This window comes from Sturnira hondurensis, unplaced genomic scaffold (genome assembly GCF_014824575.4).
Source record: "Sturnira hondurensis isolate 20B ecotype Veracruz unplaced genomic scaffold, ASM1482457v3 Scaffold0009719, whole genome shotgun sequence".
In the NCBI taxonomy this organism is placed as follows: domain Eukaryota; kingdom Metazoa; phylum Chordata; class Mammalia; order Chiroptera; family Phyllostomidae; genus Sturnira; species Sturnira hondurensis.
In genome coordinates, this window is record NW_028082350.1 from 4,005,753 (window position 1) to 4,029,561 (window position 23,809).

Below are 23,809 nucleotides of genomic sequence, written 5' to 3' on the forward strand. Positions count from 1 at the left end.
AGGCTGAGGTGTTTTATTTTCCTAGGGCCTTCCAGCCAATGACTGAAAGAGCAGAAACCCAAAGAGAAAATTCTGCACCCTGGGCAAGAGCACCTCACACTGCATCGCGTGGCTCCACCAATCTCACTGGGTCCTGGCAGGGCCCTAACTCCCAAGAAAGGTGACACATAGTAGTTAAGAAAACAGGCTTCAGAGACAAGCCTCCTGGGTTAAACCAGCTTTGCTGCTTCTCAGCGTCCATACCTTGGGCAAGGTGACTTAACCTTTTGGTGACTCAATTTCTTCATGCGTATTATATAGATTCTATGAAATGGGGTTCATAACAATACCTCATAAAAGCTGTTCAAAAGACTAAACAAATTAACAGATATAAAACACACGGATGCCCTGGCTGGTGTGGCTCAATGAATTAAGTGTGGGCCGTGAACCAAAAGGTTGCTGGTTCAATTCCTGGTCAGGGCACATGCCTGGGTCACAGGCCACATCCCCAGTTGGGGGCATGTAAGAGGCAACCAGTCGATGTTTCTCTCACGCATCAATGTTTTGCTCCCTCTCTTTCTCCCTCCCTCCCTTCTCTCTAAAAAATAAGTAAGTAAACATGAAAAAAAAAAGCACACAGAACAGTGTAATCTCTCAAAAATGTTAGTTGTTCCTATTATAATCATATCACCCAACTTCCCACAGGCCACCGTGGGCACCCCACTGGTCTCCAGGGCAGGAGGAGTGTGCCCCTTGTTCCACATGTCACTGCCAGGCTCCAGGCAGCTTATGTAAGGGGAGGGGCAGGACCTAAGAGACTTCTCTTTCTGTTGGTGAAGCTGGAAGGTCTCCTCTTCCTCCTCCTGCCACTTTTCCCGAAGCTGCTGCATCTTCTGTTGCTTCAATTCCAGTAGTTGCCTCTGATCTTGCTCAAGTTCTTGGGTCACTGCCTCTTCCATGGCTTTCACCGTGGCCTCTGAGAGCTGCTCTGGGGGAGCCACAAGCTCTGGAGATCGCCTATCAAAGGTGGGGTGGGGAACAGCATTTCACAAGTTTTAATATCCACCCACCTTTTGGCATCAAGGTTTATAGAGCTACAGTTCATCACATACTCTAATGGAGGACCCATGATGAAGAATCACATGTGCAAATTAAGTCACCCAAGGGCAGACAGTAAGGATTCCACTCTCAGAGATATAGGCAGCATCTGTTCTTCAAGACAAGTCCCACTGTGGCTGTCCAAGGCCCCAAGAGCCTCGGGAGAAGGGCAGCCCTTCTCCTGATTGTGACCCAAGGTAAAGATGTAGCTCAAGAGCTGGCAGTAGAAGGAAGAAATTAAAGCTCCATCCCCAACAGATTATTCCCCAGAATGGCTCAAGGCCCTGTTCTGTCTCTCCACCACGGCTCTGCCTGCTGCCTGAGGCTCATGTGAGCAGTTTGGGAAGTCTCCAGAGGCTGCTCTTTGCCTTCCAAACTGAACAAAGGCCAATGCATATGATCCTGTGGTAGAAGCAGGAGCATCTCTCCTAGCCCTGAGACCTGCATTAGTCCACGACGGTGCAGGAAAGGGAAAACCCCCACCCCCCACTGCCAAGGGAGAGAGGCAGGATACTATTCCCTAAGCCAAAGAGAGTAGCAGGAGCACAACAGGAATGCCATGCTCCATATCTCCCCAATGATGCAACACTTTCATCTACTTAAGTTCATATTTAGAAATGGGTAAAAGAAATTCAGGGCTAACCTGGATGCACAAGGTGGGTGGTGAGATAAGGATTAATGTAACAAGGTTGTTTGTTGCTTGTGCACTGGTTCTTGAAAGAAATACCCAAAGAAAACCCCCAGGGACATTTGGAACAATGAAAGCATAAGCAGGATAAAGAATGTTGCCTCCCTAAGTGGCTTTCCTAAAAGCCAGTATGTGTTTGCATTCCCAGGTCCTAGATCTTACATTAGAAATTGATCTAGCCACACAACCACCAGCCTTCTCCCACAGCACTCAGGCTGCAGCAGGCTAGGCCTGCTGACCCAGTCAACCACAGCAGCATGTGGCCACAGTCCAAACCAAGGAGCACTAGATCGAAAGTGGCACAGGGAGCCTGTCCCCATCTGAAGTCACAGAACCCCCATCTCCCTCCAGCTCTAGCAGTGCAGCAGATGGAAGCCAGCATGCAGGGTCAGATTGGAACAGCAGAAGAAAACAAGGCCTCTGAAATAATTCCAGTTCAGCCCCTTGAGACCACAGAGAGAAGGAAGACATAAAAGGCCAATGACATCTCTGAAATACCATGAAAATCCTTCCTTCCGCTATTTCTAAAATTATAACTCAGACCAGAAACAGTCTTGAGCTATGCCTTCAATTCTCTTCTGCCTCCAGCTCCATCTCCCCCCTCTGTCCAATTCCCAGCTCCCTCTTAGTCTCCTGACACAGCCCAATGGATGCAGATGTAAGAAATGCGGATGCCACCTCCTCTGAGAATCCTGCCCTTGGAAGGAGCATCCCCCCACAGCTCTCTGCCTCATCAACCCTCCAACTCATTTCCAACTTGGCTGAAAACATCTTTCTTCCCTGAGATGGTTCTTTTTAATGTGTCTCCCCTGTGGGCTGTTTAGCTCTGTGGAGCCCTGGGGACAGATGCTGCAGAAAGATATGGTGTCAGACAGCATGGCAGCTTGTGCCCAGGCTACACGCACCAGTAAGCTGGCGCACACCAGGCACATGGGCACACTGGCCCATTTTTTTTGTGTGCTTCTTCTCCATGTCCTGTTTTAAAGACCTAATATCCTAAGCTCTCAGCTTATACTGCCTGTGGGCAGTCAACAATGAGCCCACAAGAAAAAGATCTGTGAGATGATTGGAAGTTGAAGACTCCAAAGGAAGAAGCAGGTCTGATTTCTAGGCCTCTCCTCGGTATCAGCAACAATGATAACCAGTTTCTACCAGTTAGTGGTCAAGAGGAGACTCTGTAGGAACATAATCATTTCAGGCTAGCCACCAAGGAGCTCTGAGACATATGAAGAAAAGAAAGGGAAGGTGATCAGGGAGGAAGAAGAGGGAAGAAGATCCAGCATCCAGACATTCTGGAGTGGCTGTACACCACTGGAACTGGGATCGCAATCCAAGACATCTTACACCCTCTCACATTCAACCCCGTGCTTCTAATTCATCTATCATCCTCTACAAACACCTTGTGAAAGATGTGGGCATCATAAAGGGGAGAATATCCCTGTTTCCCAGACCCAGGCCTCCTGGCCATGAAGCATGCACGGTGGCGGCTGCTTGCTAGTCCTGCCCATGCTCCGTGGCCTGCCCTTTGCTCCTAACTCCTTCTGATTCAGCTCGACAATGCCTATGAAAGGTAACAGACTCATATTTTATTATTTCCCATATTTTACGATGTTTTGACATTCTTAAAAAGCTTGCTGCTCAAAGAGAGACGGCCTCTCCCAGGGCTCACCAATTCTTACAGATAGCAAAGAATGTCACATGCAAACCAACCTGAGTCCGTAACCCAACCACATCCTTACCTAACTCGCACCAAGCCCATATTTCCCTATTCTCAATCACCCAGGGCCCATATCAGGCAACTAAAGACTACCCCCATAATTCAAAACGCACAAAATTATTCAAACCATCCAATCCCACACTTAAGGTGCTTACCCTGACTCATCCATTCCTTCCCACAAAAACCCTAATAAAGGTTCTGGACCACATTCTCCCTTCTCATCTCTTCTGTCTCCTGAGCAGCGCCGGTCCTTCCCCATGTGACCCTGTGTGGCGTGACATGCTGTCTTCTCTCTGGAAATGTTGGCAATAAATTCTTCTTTCAGTGGCAGTGACTTCTCCATAAATTAATATCCCACAGATACAAATGAGACACACAGCTACTCCCCACAAAATCCAGAATATCAACTCACTCCAAGTGTAGCTGTAAAAATTAATGACAAGGAAGTTATGGGGCCTGAAAAGACTCAGGAAAGGAATAGCAGACATTTCCTCTGGGTACTGTATAAACTGGTCCAGGAAAACATCCCTGAAGATGCCAGCAGGGGAGAAACACAAAGCTGCCTTGGCTTCTCTCACTGCCAAGCTTCACTCCCAGAGGCCTTGAGTGGACCCCCTCTGGTCCTTCTCTCAGCCCCTCGCCTCCTTCCACATAAAAGCACCCTGACTGTCCACAGTCACCAAGGAGACTTCAGGGTCAGAACTATCGCTGTAGGATACATCACCACCTGAAAAACAAGGCTACCCCTCACCAACTCTCCTGCAGCCCATGGTGATAACATGTGATCGTGAGTTCATGTGTCTTGCTAGCTCTCGGTGACAGTTTCTGTAACAATCAGTGGATGAATGTGTCTGTGCTCAATAGTCAGCCCGAATCCTTAGGACTCTTAATTCTTTTGTACTACTTGGTTCACAGACAGGAAAATTGGTATAGCCCTAGCACCTGTCTCTCTCCTTGTAGAGAAAAGGCACAGTGGCTGCATACTAAACGTCAGAAGTCTATAGCTCCACTGACTAGAGTCTGAGTCCTAGTTCTGCAACTGACTAGCAATGTGACCTTGGGCAGATCCCTTTGCCTAGCTGAGCCTCAATTTTGTCACCTGTAAGCATGGTGAGATAGGGGAAGGTGAAAATAGGTGAAACTATATTATTTCTAAGTGTTGGAAGTGTTTCATGCAACCACATAGGTGAACGGCAAACCCAGGCACAAACGATATGCACTGCATACCACCTAATTCCATGTATATAAAGCTGGGAAGCTGGAAAAAAGAATCTACAGGACAAAAACCAGAACAGTGGTTCTGGTTTTGGGTTCTTGGTTGGTTTCAGTGGTTCTTTCCTCTTAACCCACCCAACTGAGGTGGGTGGGTTAAGAGGAAAGGGGCATGAGGAAGTTCTCGGGGGACAGAAACATTCCCTATCTGACCTACATGGTGGTTACATGGTGTGTACATGTGTAAGCATTCACCAACTTGTACAAGTAAGACTTGGGTACTTTCATGTATAAAACTATTTCAATAAAACTTTTTTGGGTTTTTGAGTGGGAATTTTTCCAATTATAACTGACATATAACTTTTTTTCGAGAAAGAGAAAAATAGTGCTTGGTAGAGGGGAGAACATGATTTACCACTTTCTGCTAATGACTCAGGAGGTACTCCCTCACTTCCACCCTTATACCCCAGGTCCTGACAAGGGGAGCCTTGGGACTAGTGATGGCTACTCACAGAACCAAGGGTACACCCACTGCCCCCCAACTCTGCCCACTCAGCTGGGACCAGAGTATCCTGTCCGTAGCATCCAAGAGTGGATGGGAACTAAAACCATCCATATGCGACAGAGGACAGGGACAGACACATTAAAACTGGCCCTTACACCTCGGGAGAGACTTGTGGGATAAGGCTGACCACCACCTCTCCTTGGGCTCCTTGGCCTTAGAGTACTGCTCTTTGGCCCTCCTGTAGGCAGCAGGTGGGCCTGGGATCTCCTCCCTTGATAGCAGTAAGGAAGCAGATGTGTTAAAGTCAGTAAAGTGCAATGGGACCCTGTCGCATCCCATTCAGGGTCAAAGAACTGTGATGGAAACAAGAGAGGGAGGCCCAACAGTTTCCCTTCCTCAGGTCTTACATCTCACTCCGCCCTCCCTGCCTCTTCCTGAGCTGTTCAGAATGAAGAACAGACACTCATGGGCCATGTGTGAGGCAGAATGGTTATGGGACCCAAGGAGAAGTTCTGCACATAGCAGGTGTTCACATAGATGCACACATACATGTTCACTATGTGATCCACACAGCAGCATCACACAGCTGCTGATGATTGAACATGGATGCTGCTCAACTTCTCCCAGTGATTCATTCCAACTGGATGAGCTCTGAAATCAGCTTCTTTCTCTTGCCAGAACAGAACTAGCAAATATGCACCATGATCTGAACCAGGCAAGGGTACAAAGGTCCTCTCCACTGGCCGCAGGAAAGCCTGGGGCTAGGCAGCTCCCTCTAGCACACAACAGGGCTCTACAGGGCTTTGCTGAACAACCAGAGGTTGGATGACTACTGGGTGAGAAGGAGCTGGGGGACAGACACTAGGAAAAATGGCCCCAGTGCAGGACCAGCACAGCCCAGTAACAGGAGTCTCTGTTCCAGCCCCTGGAAGGGAGGTAGTTGGGTGAGAAGACATTCTTACCAGCTCATTCAAGATATCCTAAGCTGCCCTAATCAGACTACATACCCCAATATAGCTGTGGACTGAAAGCTCAGAAGTGGCCAATTTACTTACTCTCCAGCTCATGTGGGATACTCAGCAGAAACCTGAGACCTGTTACTACTACCTCAGCTGCAAATCTGCCCCCACTCCCCCCAATTCTCCAGGCCTCCCCACCCCCTACCATCCCCTTCCACCTCCAGAACACATGACTACACACAGAACAGGGCCACTGCCATTCACTTACCTTTGCAGGGAATCAGGCGGGATGGAGCTGCCTGCAGGGACCTCCTCAGGCTCCTCTGCCCCATTCCACTCAGGCTGTCCATCAGGGGCCTGCAGAGGCCCCTTTTCAGTGGCCTGGCTGTGAAGGGGACTCTTGAGTCGCTCCTCATGCAGAAGTAAAGGAGACAACCTGGTCAGACCAGCCAGAGCAGCAGAGTCAGGCCCCCTCCATTTAGAGAGCAGGAACAGAATTGGGGAGTGCAGTATATGAACCCAGGTCCATTCCTCCTTCCAGGCTGGGCCCCAGTTCTGGAGAGGCGGGGGGGGGGGGGGGGGGGGCAAAGNTGGGGGGGGGGGGGGGCGGGCAAAGCAGCTAGAAGAGCAGGAAGGAGACTCCCTACTGAGTTCTTCCTTTACCTGGACCAGACTCAGCCTCCCCAGGCCCCAGTGCTGTATATGATTGTTCCAGGAGTGAGAGCTGGACACATTCCCAGTGTGTCCATTCCCAGAGTTCACTATCACTGGGGCCCAAGAGGGATGGAAGAACTGAGCAGAAGTTAGGGAGAAAAAGGAAAGTGTGATTCAAGTGGTCAGACTATAGAAAATGCATGAAGATGTAGTCTTAAGGAAGAATTCTGATAGCCTTTCAAGGTCCAAAAAGTAAAGTGACTACCTCCCTTCTCCTTCCAGGCTGGCAGCCCTTCTCTTATAGGGGCTCAGGCCTGAGAAGCTGGAAGCCCCCCTCCCAAACACACACACACATACACAGAGTTGGTCACAGCCACTTCTGATACAGCAGGGCCCTGGTCAGAGCTCTGCGTTGCAGAACCAACCCTGGGGCATGACTCCTCCAGATCTCTCACAGGCTGCTCCAGTGCTGGCTCATGACCAGATACACACAGTTTAATCCAAGCAGTGACAAGGACAGAGCCCTGGCCCATGGCAGTGCTATGTGCACAGAGTCCCACTAAAGGCACCCAATAGCTCTCCCATTCCTGTCTTGGTGCAGAATCAGGAGGTTTGAGTGTGTGCACATGCACGCACCCACACAGACTTTGTAAGAAGCATCCAGGTCTGCCTTCAGGCAGGAGCACACTGAGCCATGCTGAACCAAAGCCAGGAATTCTGCCCAAGTGCAGGCATCCCCGGGCCCCCGAGGGTGGCCTCCCACACACTGTACCTCTCCGAGCCCTTGGACTGCTTGCTCTGTAGCTCGTCTTCACTGGATTGGCTGTTATCCTTGTCTTCTCTACCCAAACTCTGGGCCTATGGGCAGCAGAAGTAGAAAGTGTATATTGGAGAAGTCTGTATTTGGGCTCCTCAGTCCTTCACCCGACTCCCATGCCTAGGAGGAAGCACTAGGAGATGGCTCTTCGGTGGATGAGGGCTGCTCAGGATACAAAAGCAGTGGCCTGTCAACCATACAAAAAGCTTCCTGGGGCTCTGGCTAAGCCCCCGGGCTCACAGCTGCTCCCAGGGCCGGCCTTGCTGGCTTGAGAGGGGTAGGCCAGACACCGCAGCCACTGAATGCTGAAGCAGAAGACAGAGGCTGGAGGAAAACACACAAGAAAAAGCAAATTCTGCCCCCTGCAGTTGGAAGCCTTCACTACCGGTTACAAAGAGAAAGATATCCACAGACACCCCAGAACCAGAGAGGCCCCAGACCTCAGTGCAAATGATGTACAAAGATGCTAAAGTGAACTGGGCTGCACTGGGAGTGGCAGACAAGCACACTGAAGAGGAAGGGTCCTGGGGAAATGGAGAACTGGGGAGTAAGACAGTGCTATGCTCCAAACAAAAGGGGTACCATTTGAGTACCTGAGAAAGACAGGGTGCCCCTCTGCTCCATTCTGAGCTCCCCTAGCCTACCAGCTCCCATCAGTGGACAATGATGCCCCCTCCCCGTCAAAGATTACACCACCCATCCAAAAACAAAACGAATAACAAATCTCATTTTAAAGCTTGGGCATCTGGACAAATCTGGTGACAAAGAAGACTATTCTTGACAAGCTCAAATATTTTTCTTCAGGGCTGGGACCACGGGAGTGTAGTGGTACAGCTGGCCTGGCCTCCACCCTCTGTTCCCGTGCTGGCGGGGCTTCAATCAGACTGACACTGGGCCCAAAGACAAGGCTACAAACCTTAGCTCCCTCCTAATACTTTCCCCCTCCCCATGCCAAAGGCAAACAAAGGAACAAACAAACAAGCAGTGTCGCCAGTGCCAGTCCCCATCCCAGGACCTGCATTCCTTCTGTCACATTGCCAGGAGCCCCGGCTGTTCCAGGACGCAAGAGTTAACAGGAGCAGTGGGACAGGAGACAACTCACTCCATCTGCCCCAATGGGGTCCCCTAGCCCTGGGCCCACACTCTCCCACACCTCTCCACTGGCAGCCTGAACCCAGCAGCTGTGGCCAACTCTGCCATCTGGATGGGCGAGGAAGGGCAGGAACTGAACTAAAAAGCCAGCTCCCCCAAATTACATTAAAAATAGAAATGGCGCTTTGAGTACCTCCCGGTGCCCACAGCAGAAGGGCTCCCTGCCAGCGCTGCCAGCCCTAATCGCATCAGCCTGGGCAGAGCCCACGGACAATGGCTGGGGCATGCAGTCCTCCTCATGCCCCAGCTCTTTGCTTCCAGTGTTCAACTCACAGCTTGTCTTCCCTACAAATCACACCAAGCTCAGTAAATAGCTCCCTGTCTCATTTCTCAAGGAAAAACCACGCAGACCAATCTATTTAACAAACTAAAAAGGAAGGTAATCATAATAAAAATTTGGAGATTGAGCAATGCGTCAGAAAGAACTAGCTGCAGACAATGTCTGTTTCCTTCCTGTTTCATCTTCTATGTGTCTGCTAGAAACCCCTACTGGAGAAAAGGGGATGCCTTGAGAAAGTACCCAGACAGAGAGCCCTGGAGTAGATTTTTACTGGATCCCCAGAAGAGAAATCAAAGGAACCAGACAGAAATCATCTTCAGAAAGGGTAGACAGCAAGCACATCCTCAGGCCCCTGGCCTACCACTGCTAAGGGCACCATTTTCCCATCCTTATCTCAGCTGCATGCTTTTGCTTTGTATACGATCCCGTCCCCAGTTAAAGAAATCACAGCGCTGCCATAAAGCAGAGTGCTCTGCAACCAACGGAAGGAGCAAGGTAGGTCTGAACTCGCTCAGAAATGAGGGTCTGTCCTCAAATCTAAAGACCACATTGCCAAGAAGTTTCTGTAGCAGAGTCCCAATTTTTGTGGGAAGAAAAAAGACAAACAAATAGAAAATAAATATACACTTCCATGTACACACAAGAATTTCTGGAAAGGCACATGCAAAATGTTAATGCAAACTGTTAACAGTCCCCACCTGTGGGAGTAAAGTTGTAGGAGACTTTGACCATCTGTATTATTTTAAATAATTTTATGGTCACTTTTGTAGTTTATTATAAAATTTATCATGTTTATAACTGATTATAATCATTGTCTTGACTGGTGATATTTTGAAAGGTGTACACACATGGTAAAACTTATCAAATGGTACACTTTAAGCGTCATTTATTATATGTTAATTATACATCTCAGTTAAGCTATATAAAATTGAAGTAAACAAAAACTCACTGCACTCAGTTCTAAGCCTCTGCACTGGCCTTGGCCTGGGAGAGATCCAGAGAATATAGACCATAGACAGGAGCCCACGGTAAAGACAAGGAGATTGCACCAATGGTCCCAACTGTCCCACAAAGAGGCTGCTGCTTGGTCCTCCAGCTCCACCTCCCTGCTCAGCCCCACCAGGCCCCAAAGGCAGGAGAGAGCTAGAGACAGAGTCCAACAAAGGGCTCTATATGCTCAGCCAACCTGAGAACCCAGAACTGCTCCACACCCCAATATGCTGGTCATGAGACACAGCTTAGGCTTCCTCTGCCAAAGCTGACTGCTACAGGGGGTGCCAAGTGGGAACCACACCCAAGCCAGGCCCTGTAATAATACATTATACAATACCAAGTGCCATGACTCAAAAAGAGGCTGTTAGCCTCATGAGGTTTTAGGAAGGGTCTAGAAATCTGTCTGTTTGAAAGCACCCAAGTGTTCTGATACTGGCCAGGTTTTGGAGCCAGAGCAATGGAAATACATCCTGCACAGTCAGCCAACTCAGTAATTTCCCCACTTATCTATTGCCATAGGTGCCCCACAATTCACCTACTCTACACCCTTCCTGACTAATCCCACCTGCCCTTGTTTGTGCCTTTGTATCCCTCCAGTGCCGCAAATGAGGATGACCAATGTGCAGTAGGGACCTGGTGGCTGGGCAGTGGCCCAGGAACACTCGTTAGCTAGAGCTGGGAGGATCACGTCAGGCTCAAATGCACCTGGCCGCACAGCTCTATCCTGTCTCCAGCACTCACTTCACGAAGGGCTCCCAGACTTAATTCACATTAAACATTTTGTTTGTGCCACCCAAACCAAAAGCTCCCTTAAACTTGCAGAGACTGCGTGCCAGAATCTCTCTTCTCTCACAGAGAGAAAAAAGTTTCACAAACTCAAAGAGGAGAAAAAAATAATCCTAACTTTGGAAATGAAACCACAGCACCCTTCCTGACCAGAGCCCTGGGACTGGTCCTCGCCATGGCTCGATGATCCCTAGTCTCACACAAACACCCCTAGTCTCTAACCTGCCAGATTCACTCAATGTTCCTGCAAAAGCCCATAGGCAATGATCTCGCTCACAGGCAATTCACACAGCAGTATTAGTAATCACAGCTAAGTTTATTTAATGTTTATATGCTGAAGTTTTACATTCCTTACTCCACTTTCTCCTCATAACATGACTGCTTGTCTGAGTCATCCTTGTACCCTACCCTGGGTCAGACATCACCCAGGCCCGACAGAGCTTCTACCTGGCAGAAAGACAAACAACCATAAAACAAAGGAAACGCTGCAGGGAGCAAAGGGAAGAGGTGATGGCAGAGGTGGGGTTCCCTGGACAAAACGGGAAGGAGCACAGCAGGCAGAGAGTGGAGGAGGTGAGGTGCCCAGGGAATGGAGAGTGCTGGGCACAGCCAGTGACCAGTGGGTAAGCTGAGAATAAAGCTACAAAGGTTGGATGGCCCAGGCTGAAATCCACAGTCTACACAGTGCTTTACACATGAGCAAATGTTCTTCCCTCATTTGCTAAATGAGTAGATAAGCAGATAAACATGATGGAGGGGAGGGGAATGCCTTAATCCACAGCAGCAACAGAGTAGGAATGGTAAGAAGCTCTATCACAGGCAAAGTCAGGGCCATGCCTTAATAAATAAGAAGGGAGGAAATTCCTGTAAACATATCCTGGGACAGGCAGGACTCGGCTCTGGGTTATCCTAAAAAGTGAGACCCCAGGGCAGGGTGGAAGCAGGGGAGGGAAGTGGGAAGGGCTGGGGTGGGAGGAAAAGGCAGAAAACTGTACTTGAACAACAATAAAATAAATTAAAAACAATAATAAATAAATAAATAAATAAATTTTTAAAAAGTGAGACCCCAGCCCACCACCCAGAGACTTACCTCCCAGTGGGCTCCATCCAGCACTGGGGAAAGCACACGAACATCCAGCAGGTGCTCTGAGGTTCGGCTACCAGAACCAAAGTCCTAGAGACAGTGGAGATGAGAAGATCAACTCTCCTCCATCACAGCATCTACCAGAGCCTCTCCTCCACCACCAACCTTCCAAAAAGGAACATCCTGTATGCCAGGTATTGCACTAAATATTTCTATATCTAAATATTTTATTTTTTAAAGATTTTATGCATTTATTTTTAGAGAGAGGGGAAGGGAAGGAGAAAGAGAGGGAGAGAAACATTAATTGGCTGCCTCTTGCACTCCCCCAACCAGGGATCTGGCCTGCAACCTAGGCATGTGCCCTGACCAGGAATTGAACCAGCAACCCTTCAGTTCATAGGCCGCCACTCAATCCACTGAGCCACACCAGCCAGGGCGATATCTAATTACTTTAATCTTCAAAATAATACTGTGACTAGATGGAAAGACATGTGATAAAGCAAGTACGTTAAAATGTTTACTGTAGACTCTAGGCAGGAAGTATGTGGGTAGTCACTATAAAATTCTTGTAATTTTTATGTTTGAATTTTTTTCATTATAAAATTATGACAAAAATAACTGTTAGACTAATACTCTTATCCTCATTTCCCAACTGACAAACCAGGTCTGAGAGCATATGCCATTTGCCCAAGGTCACACACCTGACAGGTAATGGGGCTGCAAGCAGATGTGTCCTGGACAGATCTAAAGCCCAAGTTCTTTGCATGGCACATGCTGCAAAACATGTCAGTTTCCAGCTGTCCCCCAATCAGGGAAGCAGGACGGAGGCCAAAGCGCCCATAAAACCTGTGGGCAGCTTGGAACACGGTTGGTAGGCTCCTCCCAATTTGTTCTTTCTCCTTCTCATACAGGTGCCCCTCTGAACAAGGGGAATTAATCAGCAGCACGTTCTTCACGGGTTTCTCTTCGGGACAGGCAGCATGTGCCCACACAGGTGCCAGCTTTCTGCTGCCCTTTGGCTGCCACATAACCATGCTGCCACCCCCACACCCAAGACCCTGCTGGGCAAAGGGAAGAATTGCTACCTGGCAACATGCTACTAGGACAGTTGTCACAGCCCTGAAAAGCGGTGGGATGCCCAGCCAAGTTCTGGTCCTGCTGCCCACTGCTTTCTCCACCCCATCACAGAAAAGAAAAAAAATAATGGGCACATTTCTCTGGTGACTCCTTTTTCTTTCCTTTTTTAAAAATATATTTTATTGATTATACGATTACAGTTGTTCTATTCCCCCCTTCATTCCCTTCCCCCCGCACACTCCCTCCCCCACCATTCTCCCCCCTTAGTTTATAACCACGTGTCTCAAGTTCTTTAGATTCTACATTTCCCCCACTATTCTTGCCCTCCCCCTATCTATTTTCTACCTACTCTCTGTGCTGTTTTCTGTACCTTCTCCCCCCTTCTCCTCCTCCCACTCCCCTGTTGCTAACCCTCCATGTGTTCTTCATTTCTATGGTCCCACTCCTGATCTAGCTGTCCTCTTGATTTGCTTTTGTTTTAGGTGTGGTTAATAACTGTGAGTTTGCTGTCCTTTCACTGTTCCTATTTTTATCTTCTTTTTCTTAGATAAGTCCCTTTAGCATTTCATATAATAAGGGCTTGGTGATGATGAACTCCTTGAATTTGACCTTATCTGAGAAGCACTTTACCTGCCCTTCCATTCTAAATGAAAGTTTTGCTGGATAAAGCAATCTTGGCTGTAGGTCTTTGGATTTCATGACTTGGAATACTTCTTTCCAGCCCCTTCTTGCCTATAAGGTCTCTTTTGAGAAATCCACTGGCAGTCTGATAGGAAGTCCTTTGTAGGTGACTGTCCCCTTATCTCTTGCTGCTTCTAGGATTCTCTCCTTCATTTTAGTCTTGGCTAATGTAATTATGCTGTGCCTTGGTGTGTTCCTTCTTGGGTCCAACTTCTTTGAGACTCTCTGAGCTTCCTGGATTTCCTGGAAGTCTATTTCCTTTGCCAGACTGGGGAAGTTCTCCTTTATGATTTGTTCAAATAAGTTTTCCACTTGTGGCTGTTTCTTTCCCCCTTCTGGTACCCCTATAATCTGGATGTTGGAACGTTTAAAGATGTCCTGGAGGTTCCTAAGCCTCTCCTCATTTTTTTGAATTTTTGTTTCTTCCTTCTTTTCTGTTTGGTTGTTTCTTTCTTCCTTCTGGTCCATTCCATTGATTTGAGTCCCAGTTTCCTTTCCATCACTATTGGTTCCCTGGACATCTCCCTTCATTTCAATTAGTTTAGCCTTCATATGTTCCTCTAATTTGTGACTATAATCTACCAGTTCTGTGAGCATCCTGATAGTGTCTTGAATTGTGCTTCTGAGAGGCTGGCAATTTCTCGGTCGCTTAGAGTTATTGGCTCTGGGACTTTGAGTTCTTCTTGCACCATCTTTTGGGCTGTTCGTGCCTGTTCCGTAGCAGGATTGGAGCCCTAAGGTGTTCACTAGCACAGGGCAACTAAGTCGCTGGGTTGTGACGCTGTATGTGGGGGCGGGGTCAAAGAGGGACTATGGCGTCCTGTCTGCCGCCTTCTGCCTCAGCCCTCACCAGTGCCGCAGCTGCTGCCGGGTGACTCCTTTTTCTAAAACGAGGGTTGCAGCCCTCGTTTTCAATGTTCTAAGACATGGCTCTTCTTCACAACAGTTTTTGCCAGCAAATGACTTTTTGCCTTTCCTTCCTTGTTTATGGGTTTTCTTTTTTGGTGACATTTTCCCTTCAGTTTGAGTTCTACTCCCCTTAATGCAGCTCTCATCTACCTCCTACACCCGCAGCTCAGTAAGGGCAAGAGCACACAGACTCCTAATACCTCTTCAGTCCCTCATATCATGACTGCTCATCCCTGACCCTCTTCAACTAATCCATTCCCTTTGATCTGCCTCCTCCAAACAGATGGGACATGGTTTCTAGTGGTAATGCTCTGCCAAAAAGCATCCCGAATGACCTCTCTTAGATACAAACCTGGCAAATGAAGCCAGGATGCACCAGGCTGGGTTGAAGGTCTGGGACAAAAAAACCCTGGATGTTGGCAATCCAGGACAAAGTCTTAACTTTGGACAGCACCCCTTCTGACCAGAGCCTATGGACTGGTTCTTACCATAGCTCAGTGATCCCTCCCCAGCCACAACACACACACATGCACACACATGCATGTATGTGTGTGCGCACACACACCCAATCTCTAACCTCTGACATTCATGCAATGTTCCTACAAGAGCCCTACAAGACAATGCTCTCACATGATCTCATAGAGCAGTAATAGTAGTAACAGCTTATATTTATTTCACATCTATATGCTAATGTTTTGCATAATTTACCCAACTTTCTTTTCGTAACAAACCTAGACAGTAGATAGCATTATCCTTAGTTAATAAGCTAAGAACTGGAGTTGGACAAGACCTAAGTTTGAATCCTGACTTAGGCAAACTCCTTAAGCACAGGGAGCCGCAAATCCATGATTTTTACCACCACTCTGCTGCTTCTCATTTCAGACTCACCAGGCCAAGGAAGGATTTGGGGTTGGAAGCAGTGGAGTAGGAGAGCTGAAGTTTCTTCATGTGTTCACTGATCTCTGGCTCCTGAGTAAAGAGACCCACAGAAAAGTCACCCAGCACCAAGCACAAAAGGTCATGATCACCAGCCAGGGAAGTCAGTTCAGGCCATGAAGCCAACATAGGGCTGACTCTAAACCAAAATCCACCTCTTCTGGAAAACCGGAAAGAGTCCTGAGGGCCTTCCCTCCCTCTCTGGACACAGGCACCAGCCCCAGAACTCTCAGGCTGAGCAGCCCAGGTAAATATAGACTCCCACACTCTGATGCAGGTCAGCACACATAAGGAGAGCTATGTGAAGTGCAGTGAGGATGGCTACACAGTTGGCAGGAGGCTAGTTTGATGCTATCCTGAAAAATAAAAACCAAAATAAGAGAACCTTTTCCAGGAAGTAGTTAAATAAATTAATTACCTCACCATCTACCTGGAGGAATAGGACTAAGGGCTGGAAAATCAAAAATGCCAAGGCTCTCCCCACTGGGTCCTACTTCTGTCCATTTGGGTCATTGCCCAGGTAGAAAACAATTAGGAACCATCTTATAACCTAACTGCCCGTGGCTGGGGCAGGAACTCCCAATTGTCCCCCAAGCCCCCTCCAATGTTCTCTCGCTATAGGAACTCAGATTGCTGCAACGAAGACTAACCCCAAGATGAAGTCAAAACGTAGAAGGGGGGGGCAGAAAATGGGAAGAGGAAGTAGGAGAACAGAAGAGCATGAACACCCCAGGAGGGTTCCAATGGAAAAGCAAACTTCTGCTCCGATTTCTTGAGCCAGCAGGTTTGGAGTTTCAGTCAGGATTTCACCTCCTGCTGAGTCTGGGCACATTTATCACAATTAAGGTTTCTGTCTGCTGTTGACAACCAACTGCAGGCCTGTAAATGAAGCTCCTGCCTCAGGAATAAAGATCTGGTATGGAAATGTGCACAGGGCTTCAGAGAGCAGCAGAGGGTCACAGCCAGCAACTGCCTGTGGGACGAAGTGACTCACTTCACTGGCATCTGATCTGCTCTCTTTTGGGACAGCAGCCTCCTTCTTCAGCTCCTTCGCTGCCTCTTCCTTCCTGGAACCCTCCTCTCCTGCAGCCTCTCTGTCGTCTGCACTGGTCAAACTGCCCTCTGCAGCCTGGCTAAAGAGCTTGCAGGGAGCAGTGGGACAGGCAGCGTGGAATCCGAGAGAGACATCCTTCTCCTCTGGCTTGCTTGTTCTTGGAGACTCCTGGGGAACAGCAGATCATGTCAAAAGGAAGACATCAAGAATTAATACAAAGAATTCAGACTTGCTGTAGGACAGAACAGCTATTCCTTGACTTCTGCAGGCTCTAGTTATGATGCCAACGGTTAGCAAGCATCCAAAAGCTTTCTAAAACAGATTACTGGCTCCACCCCAGACCTGCCAAATCTGAACTTCACGGAGATTTAGAGAAACCCAACCTGACCCCCATCCACTGATGGGCTTAAAAAACACTGCATTGGACTATACAACTCCATTACCATCTATCATGTCCTCAATTAATAAACCTGTCTCACTCCAGCCCCAACAATCATAGGATTGCAGACTCAAAAGTTGGTATTTATTTACAATGATGATGATAGAGAATCACATGAGAGAAAAGTACCAAAGTTTAGAATTTCAATGTTTCATTTTAAAAGGCAGCAGGGAAAGGCAGGAGGGCATCTGGAGGATGCCCTTCTTCAATAGCAGTATGTGCAGCTCTCTCCCTAGAGCTCTCCCATGCATGAGAGCCCCCCGCAGCCCTGGAGGCAGGGCCTCTGTCAGAGTACTTCAACTGTGTCCAAAGAAGCAGGTTCTAAGATGGGATTAGGTGCATCATCGATTTATGGGGGAAATGCTCATAAAGGAAAACGGGGGTTGGAAAGCCTTTAGAGCACAGGTCTCAGACCTGCTACTGGAGAAAGCGATGGAGGGAGCTGGAGTAGGAGGAGTCTTGGACCACAGCACAGTTCAGAGAAACGTCTGGCAGGCCCAGAGGGTGTCCCGCACCAGGCAGAAATGGCCCTGCTCTAGGGCCTGCTGTACTCCATATGCTCCATCAACAAGTATGGCTTTCTCATGAACCACAGTGGAGCAAAGATGCAGCAGCTTTCAATCTGCTAAGGGCCTTTTACCAGGGTCTCTTGAAAGGAGATGTGGGCAGTGAACTTCCACAACTGACACACCCTGCTTGTCACACACAGATCTCACTTTAAAGACTAGGAAAAACCTTTAGAGCTGGCCAAAATTTTAAAAAAAAACCTCCCCCTTGGAAAGGCAGTCAGGGATCTCTCCTGAGCTCAGGCAGAGAAGCCTTCCTCCCAGAAAACACTGATGCTAACACTTGACAGCTAGTGTGAAGAACTTCTGAGCAGAGCTTTTTGATACTTCCTGATACCCTGGGACACTCCAACAAGGAGCCTGCTGATCAGAGTCCAAAGGTCCTAAGAGCAGCCCCGAACACAGCACTCACTGATGCTATCTGTGAAAGGACCTGCTAAATCCAAAGACATGAGCATCTATCTGCCTGCACATCTGGCAGCCTACTGACAAGCCAGCTCAAGCATTCGGACAACCTGAGGAGAGGCAGGAAAGCAGAGAAGTTCAGAGCTCAGCTTTGGAGACAGACTGCCTACATGCAAATGTTGGCTCCACATTAGGCGAATTACTTTTCTGTGCCTCAGTTTCTTCCTCTAAAATACAGGGATAAAGTAAGGCCTACCTCACAGGTTATTGGAAAGATTAAATAGGTTAACACTCATTAAGTCAGTCAAAGAACTGAGAACTGTGCCTGGCATTAGTTATTCCATAAATATTAACTAATATAATGTGATGAGACCCACACCTTTATTTACTGAGACCTTTGATGTGCCAAACACCACCCTGGTAACCCAAATATGAACAAGACACAGATCTTGCCCTCAAGGAATTCAGATGAATATGAATAAAACTGAAATGTCACAGATGGCCCTAGTTATGAGCCTTTACTGGCCAAAGCAAAGAGCACTGGACACAGTGGTGATGCTGTCACCAACTTCAAGCCTGTCCCAGGGAGAAAAACAGAGCACCTTCCAGTGTTGCCCATCCTCCCAACATCCCTAACCTGTAGCCTGGGAGAAATCTGCCATGATCACTGAGCTGGCAGAAGGGGGCAAGATGAGCTCCTCCTCTTCAAGACAAGGTTCTTCTGGGTGAGGCAGGCCTCCTCATCTCAATATCTCCAATAGTGGCCAGCACCTGACAGGACCTCAGTAACCAGTGAGGGGTAGGGGGGGTCCCAAAGACTCCATAAAGGAGGTGGGAGTTTCTCAGGGTAAGTGGAAGTATCTGGCCAGCCACACTGCTTCACTCATCAAAAGTAGGACCAACCCTGACCAGTGTGGCTCAGCTGTTTGGAGCGTCATCCCTTAAAGGACATGTTGCAGGTTCGATACCCACTCAGGGCACATACCTAGGTTGCAGGTTCAATTCCTGGTCTGGGTGTGTATGATCCCTGATCTGGACACATGCCAGAAGCAACCAATTGATGTTTCTCTCTCACATCAATGTTTCTTTTTCTCCCTTCCTCTCTCTCTAAAAGCAATGAAAACATATCCTCCAGTGAGGATTAAAACAAAAGCAAAAAACAAAACCGGTCCACCCAGCTATGCTGACCTCATGATTAAATAAAGGCAGCAGACTGTGGATTAGGGGACAGAAGAGGTGTCAAACTACACACAGCACCCATGCCCTTCAGGACCGAGGTTAGCCCCTGCCTGCTTCTCATGAGTCATCCCCAGCCAAACCCTGCGCAAATTTTCTCTTCCTGCCAGTGAATAATTAGCAGGCCCTTTTGCCACTTTGCCATACACATTCTTAAATCTCTCCCTCACCCCTCCCTCCTGGCTAGTCCTCACAGCCTCACAGCTTTCAGGAAGCCCTCTTTGATCCCTGGAGCAGTGGTCCTGAGATCAGACTTCCCCATCTTCTTTCATAACAATGACTGTATTATAATTGCTGATTTCCTTGTCTGTTTTCCTCACCAGATCAGCCCCCTATTATTCCCACTGCCTGGCACATAATAATTTCTCAGTAAACGCTTGACTGAATTTCCAAAAATAAACTGTAGGGACTTCCACCAAGATGGAGGCGTAGGTAGAAACATTGTGCCTTCTCCCACAACCAAGTTTGAATACAACAAAGGTTTAGTAAACAAAGACACAGCCAAAGAACAGAAAATTGAACTATACGGAAGTCCAACAACAAGGAATCATTCAACCGGGACCGGTAAGAGGGGCAGAGCCAGCAGCAGAGCAGGGTTAGGCAGGAAAGATCGCTGGACCCAGGCTCGCAGGCAACTGGGGTAGCAGCATGGACCCAATGAGGGTGCGGGGCAGGCTGACCGAGGTCACACATTTGCACGCAGATAAACCAGTAGAGGAGTGAGCAGTGAGATGGACTGTGCAGGCCCCAGTAGGCGAACCCAATGACTGGGCAAGGGGGTGGCTGACCTCGGTCGCACATTTGGGTGCAGTGGGACGGACCGCGCAAGCCCTGGCGGCGGGAGGCAGCAGAAGGGACTGCCATTGCTTTCCTTTGGCCCTGCCCCCACATACAGCATCACAACCCAGCTACTGAGTTGCCCTGCCCTGGTAAACACCTAGGGCTCCGCTCCTCATATGCAACAGGCACAACAGTCCAAAATATGGCTCAGGAAGAACTCAAAGCCCCAGAGCCAATAACTCTAAGTGACCGAGAAATAGCGAACCTCTCAGATGCACAGTTCAAAATACTGGTGATCAGGATGCTCACAGAACTGGTTGATTATAGTCACAAATTAGAGGAACATATGAAGGCTAAACTAATGGAAATGAAGGGAAATGCACAGGAAACCAATAGTGATGGAAAGGAAACTGGGACTCAAATCAAGGGAGTGGACCATAAGGAAGAACAAAACATCCAACCAGAAAAGAAGGAAGAAACAAGAATTCAAAAAAATGAGGAGAGGCTTAGGAACCTCCAGGACATCTTTAAACGTTCCAACATCTGAATTATAGGGGTACTAGAAGGGGAAAAGAACAGCCACAAGTGGAAAACTTATTTGAACAAATAATAAAGGAGAACTTCCCCAGTCTGGCAAAGGAAATAGACTTCCAGGAAATCCAGGAAGCTCAGAGAGTCTCAAAGAAGTTGGACCCAAGAAGGAACACACCAAGGCACATCATAATTACATTAGCCAACATTAAAATGAAGGAGAGAATCCTAGAAGCAGCAAGAGATAACGGGACAGTCACCTACAAAGGACTTCCTATCAGACTGTCAGTGGATTTCTCAAAAGAGACCTTACAGGCAAGAAGGAGCTGGGAAAAAGTATTCCAAGTCATGAAATCCAAAGACCTACAGCCAAGACTGCTTTATCCAGCAAAGCTTTCATTTAGAATGGAAAGACAGATAAAGTATTTCCCAGCTGAGGTCAAATTCAAGGAGTTCATCATCACCAAGCCCTTATTATATGAAATGTTAAAGGGACTTATCTAAGAAAAAGAAGATGAAAAATAGGAACAGTGAAAGGACAGCAAACTCACAGTTATTAACAACCACACCTAAAACAAAAGCAAACTAAGAGGACAGCTAGATCAGGAGTGGAACCATAGAAATGAAGAACACATGGAGGGTTAGCAACAGGGGAGTGGGAGGAGGAGAAGGGGAGAGAAGGTACAGAAAATAGCATAGACAGTAGGTAGAAAATAGATAGGGGGGAGGGCGAGAATAGTAGAGGAAATATAGAATCTAAAGAACTTGAGACACGTGGTCATAAACTAAAGGGGGGGGAATGGTGGGGGAGGAGTGTGCAGGGTGAAGGGGAATGAAGAGGGGGAATAGAACAACTGTAATGGTATAATCAATAAAATATATTTTTAAAAAATTAAAAAAAGAAAAACAAAAAAATAATAAACTGTAAAAACTCCACAGACATTTGCTCTGCTGTGGAAAGGGCAGCTTCAACTTGAGTAAGCCCTCTCACAGCCACTCTGAGGGGAAGGAAACTGAGGACGAGAGACCTGGAAACTAACACTACTGCTGCACAAATAAAGACAAATGAGTGTGTTGTACAAATACAGGGTTCCTACTGTATAAAAGGGAGCTGTAATTTATTTTACAAGATCATGCAGGGATTAACTGTATATATTTGTTATACTGCTTTTTAAATAAGAAGTAGCTAAACAAATGTTAACTATCAACATTCAAGATGATGGAAAAACAAGTAACTTATCAAACACCAGAGGACACCAGACACAGAGACTCACATTGTTATGCATGAGGGAACACAGCCAGACTACAAGAACACAGCGTTAGCCATTCTCAAGCTTAAATTCTTCAAAAGAAAATTTTCCTACAACAGAGCTTGTCCTTTCCATCTACCTGAATATTAAAATATTACAACATGGCTAACACAGCATGTGAGTTTGCACTCTCTGAGTCCATGACAACTGCACATGACAGCCAGAGGCACATCTGAGGGGAAGAATGATAGAGGGAGACTAGACATTTGTGCTAGATTCCCCCAAAATGGGTGAACGAGATGAGCATGCAGAAAACCCGTCAGACAGCCAGAGGACATGCTCCTCTGCTCTCACCAGCCCTGCCCCCGACCATAACCTGTGGCCCTGCCCAGGACACGCGGGCCAGGCCCCGGTGTCAATGCCTGTCAGTGTTCTAAGGGGCACACAGGCAGGGGCGGGGCACTGCACCCTTGGCACAGCTCTGCTTTCAACTCCTCTGCAGTGAGACCCCTTTGTCCCCTGTCACAGCCCAGGTCCGGGGATATCTCAAGGCAAATTTCTACTGCTTTTTCGAAGAAGATCTTGTCATCTGCATGTGGAAGGTGGTGTAGGAGAGTGCCTGAAAGGACTATTTCATGTTTAACATACCCTCAGAAAGCCATGAGGCCCCCAGTGCTACAATCCTCCTCCAGCCCAGAGCACAAAGGAAGGGAAGCCCAGGTCCTCTTCAGGGGAGACCCCACCAAGCCCACCATCAGGCCAGTCTATTTTCCACATCTCATTCCCACCTAGTTGGTATCAATTCTTTGCACTTCTCCCTGGTGTTATTAGCACTTTCCAATCACACTGACATCATCCTGCTATTTCTAAGCCCAGCTCTCCCCATCCTTTGATCAGCGGATGGGCTTCTCACTAGCAACACAAGGCCAAATGCCAGCTGACCTACCCTTCAACCTCCGTCTTTCACTCACACCCATTTTCAGTGCCTGTTTCATCAACCTATCCCTTTTGATTCTGTAATAGACTACAAATAGGTTTAAGTGGAAGGCAGAAGAGGATGAGCAAGGGGGGAAAGAGAGAGAGAGAGAGGCATTCTTGCCATTCTACTGCCTTCTCATGGAATTGAGCAAAGTGACGCAAACCCCCAAAAAGAAGTTCTCCATCTGAGCCTGGGGCACCTCAGTGGATCTAAGGTTTATAAACTGGGGCAAAAGCCATTTTCAAAGGCATGGTCCGCGCAGAGGCAGCTTCATCATCTCCCTAAATGCACCCTTCCCGCATTCATCTCCACCACTAACCTGCCCTATTCCAGCTTGGAAAAGTCGTGGGAAGCGTACTTAACACCTCCCACTCCAGACATTCCACCCCATCACACTGGGTGGCCTATTTACATTAAAAAGGTTATACAAAATATGTTTAAAAGCATCTACTCACACACACACAAAAAAAAGCATATCATCATCAGAAAGGAAGCCTTTGGAAGTCCAGGACATATCTAAGAAGAAAATCCCCTTTTTGTTGACACTAATAATCCATTGTAAAGTAAAAATTAACTAGCCCAAAGTCAAAGTTCATCATGATTGATCCACTTTGGGATCTTCAATCTACCAGCTGATAGCAGGAACCAAGTATCTACTCTACATAGGACATGGGAAAGCCAAGGGAAGAAAAAAACACAGCGCAACCTGCCAGGATACCCTCCCTATTCCAGCATTACCCATTCACTCATTCATTCATTCACCCATTCATTTTCTCAATTGTTCAGCAAAACTTGCCCACACCCTTCCTATGTTCCAGACAGTGGGATATATATATATATATATATATATATATATATATATATATATATATAAAAATAACATAAACATATAGACACAAATAGGGTAAAATCTCTACTCTCAGTTTGCTCTGTCTTGTGGAGACTACCCTCTTTCTCCAAAAGTTAAGCCAGTCCTCCTGACACCCCATTCCTATTTGTGGTCATCTTCTAAGTGCAAAACCTGAGCTAATGATTCTTTCAG

At 47.5% G+C, this 23,809-nt stretch overlaps 1 protein-coding gene across 11 annotated transcripts in view; it reads right to left on the minus strand.

Annotated features, from left to right (window-relative positions):
* Positions 1-23,809, minus strand: part of CEP164 (centrosomal protein 164) — an 85,656-nt gene that overhangs the window by 18,000 nt on the left and 43,847 nt on the right. For 9 of the 11 annotated variants that reach the window (XM_037057514.1, XM_037057515.1, XM_037057523.1 and 6 more), the window contains 7 exons: positions 16,522-16,749; positions 15,480-15,560; positions 11,931-12,014; positions 7,585-7,670; positions 6,427-6,594; positions 3,638-3,775; positions 790-996 (listed from right to left, as the gene is read on the minus strand). In XM_037057514.1, the coding sequence (XP_036913409.1) occupies positions 790-996; positions 3,638-3,775; positions 6,427-6,594; positions 7,585-7,670; positions 11,931-12,014; positions 15,480-15,560; positions 16,522-16,749 (992 nt within the window). The remainder of the gene's footprint in view (positions 1-789; positions 997-3,637; positions 3,776-6,426; positions 6,595-7,584; positions 7,671-11,930; positions 12,015-15,479; positions 15,561-16,521; positions 16,750-23,809) is intronic. The other 2 variants (XM_037057518.1, XM_037057521.1) reach the window with 2 other exon arrangements.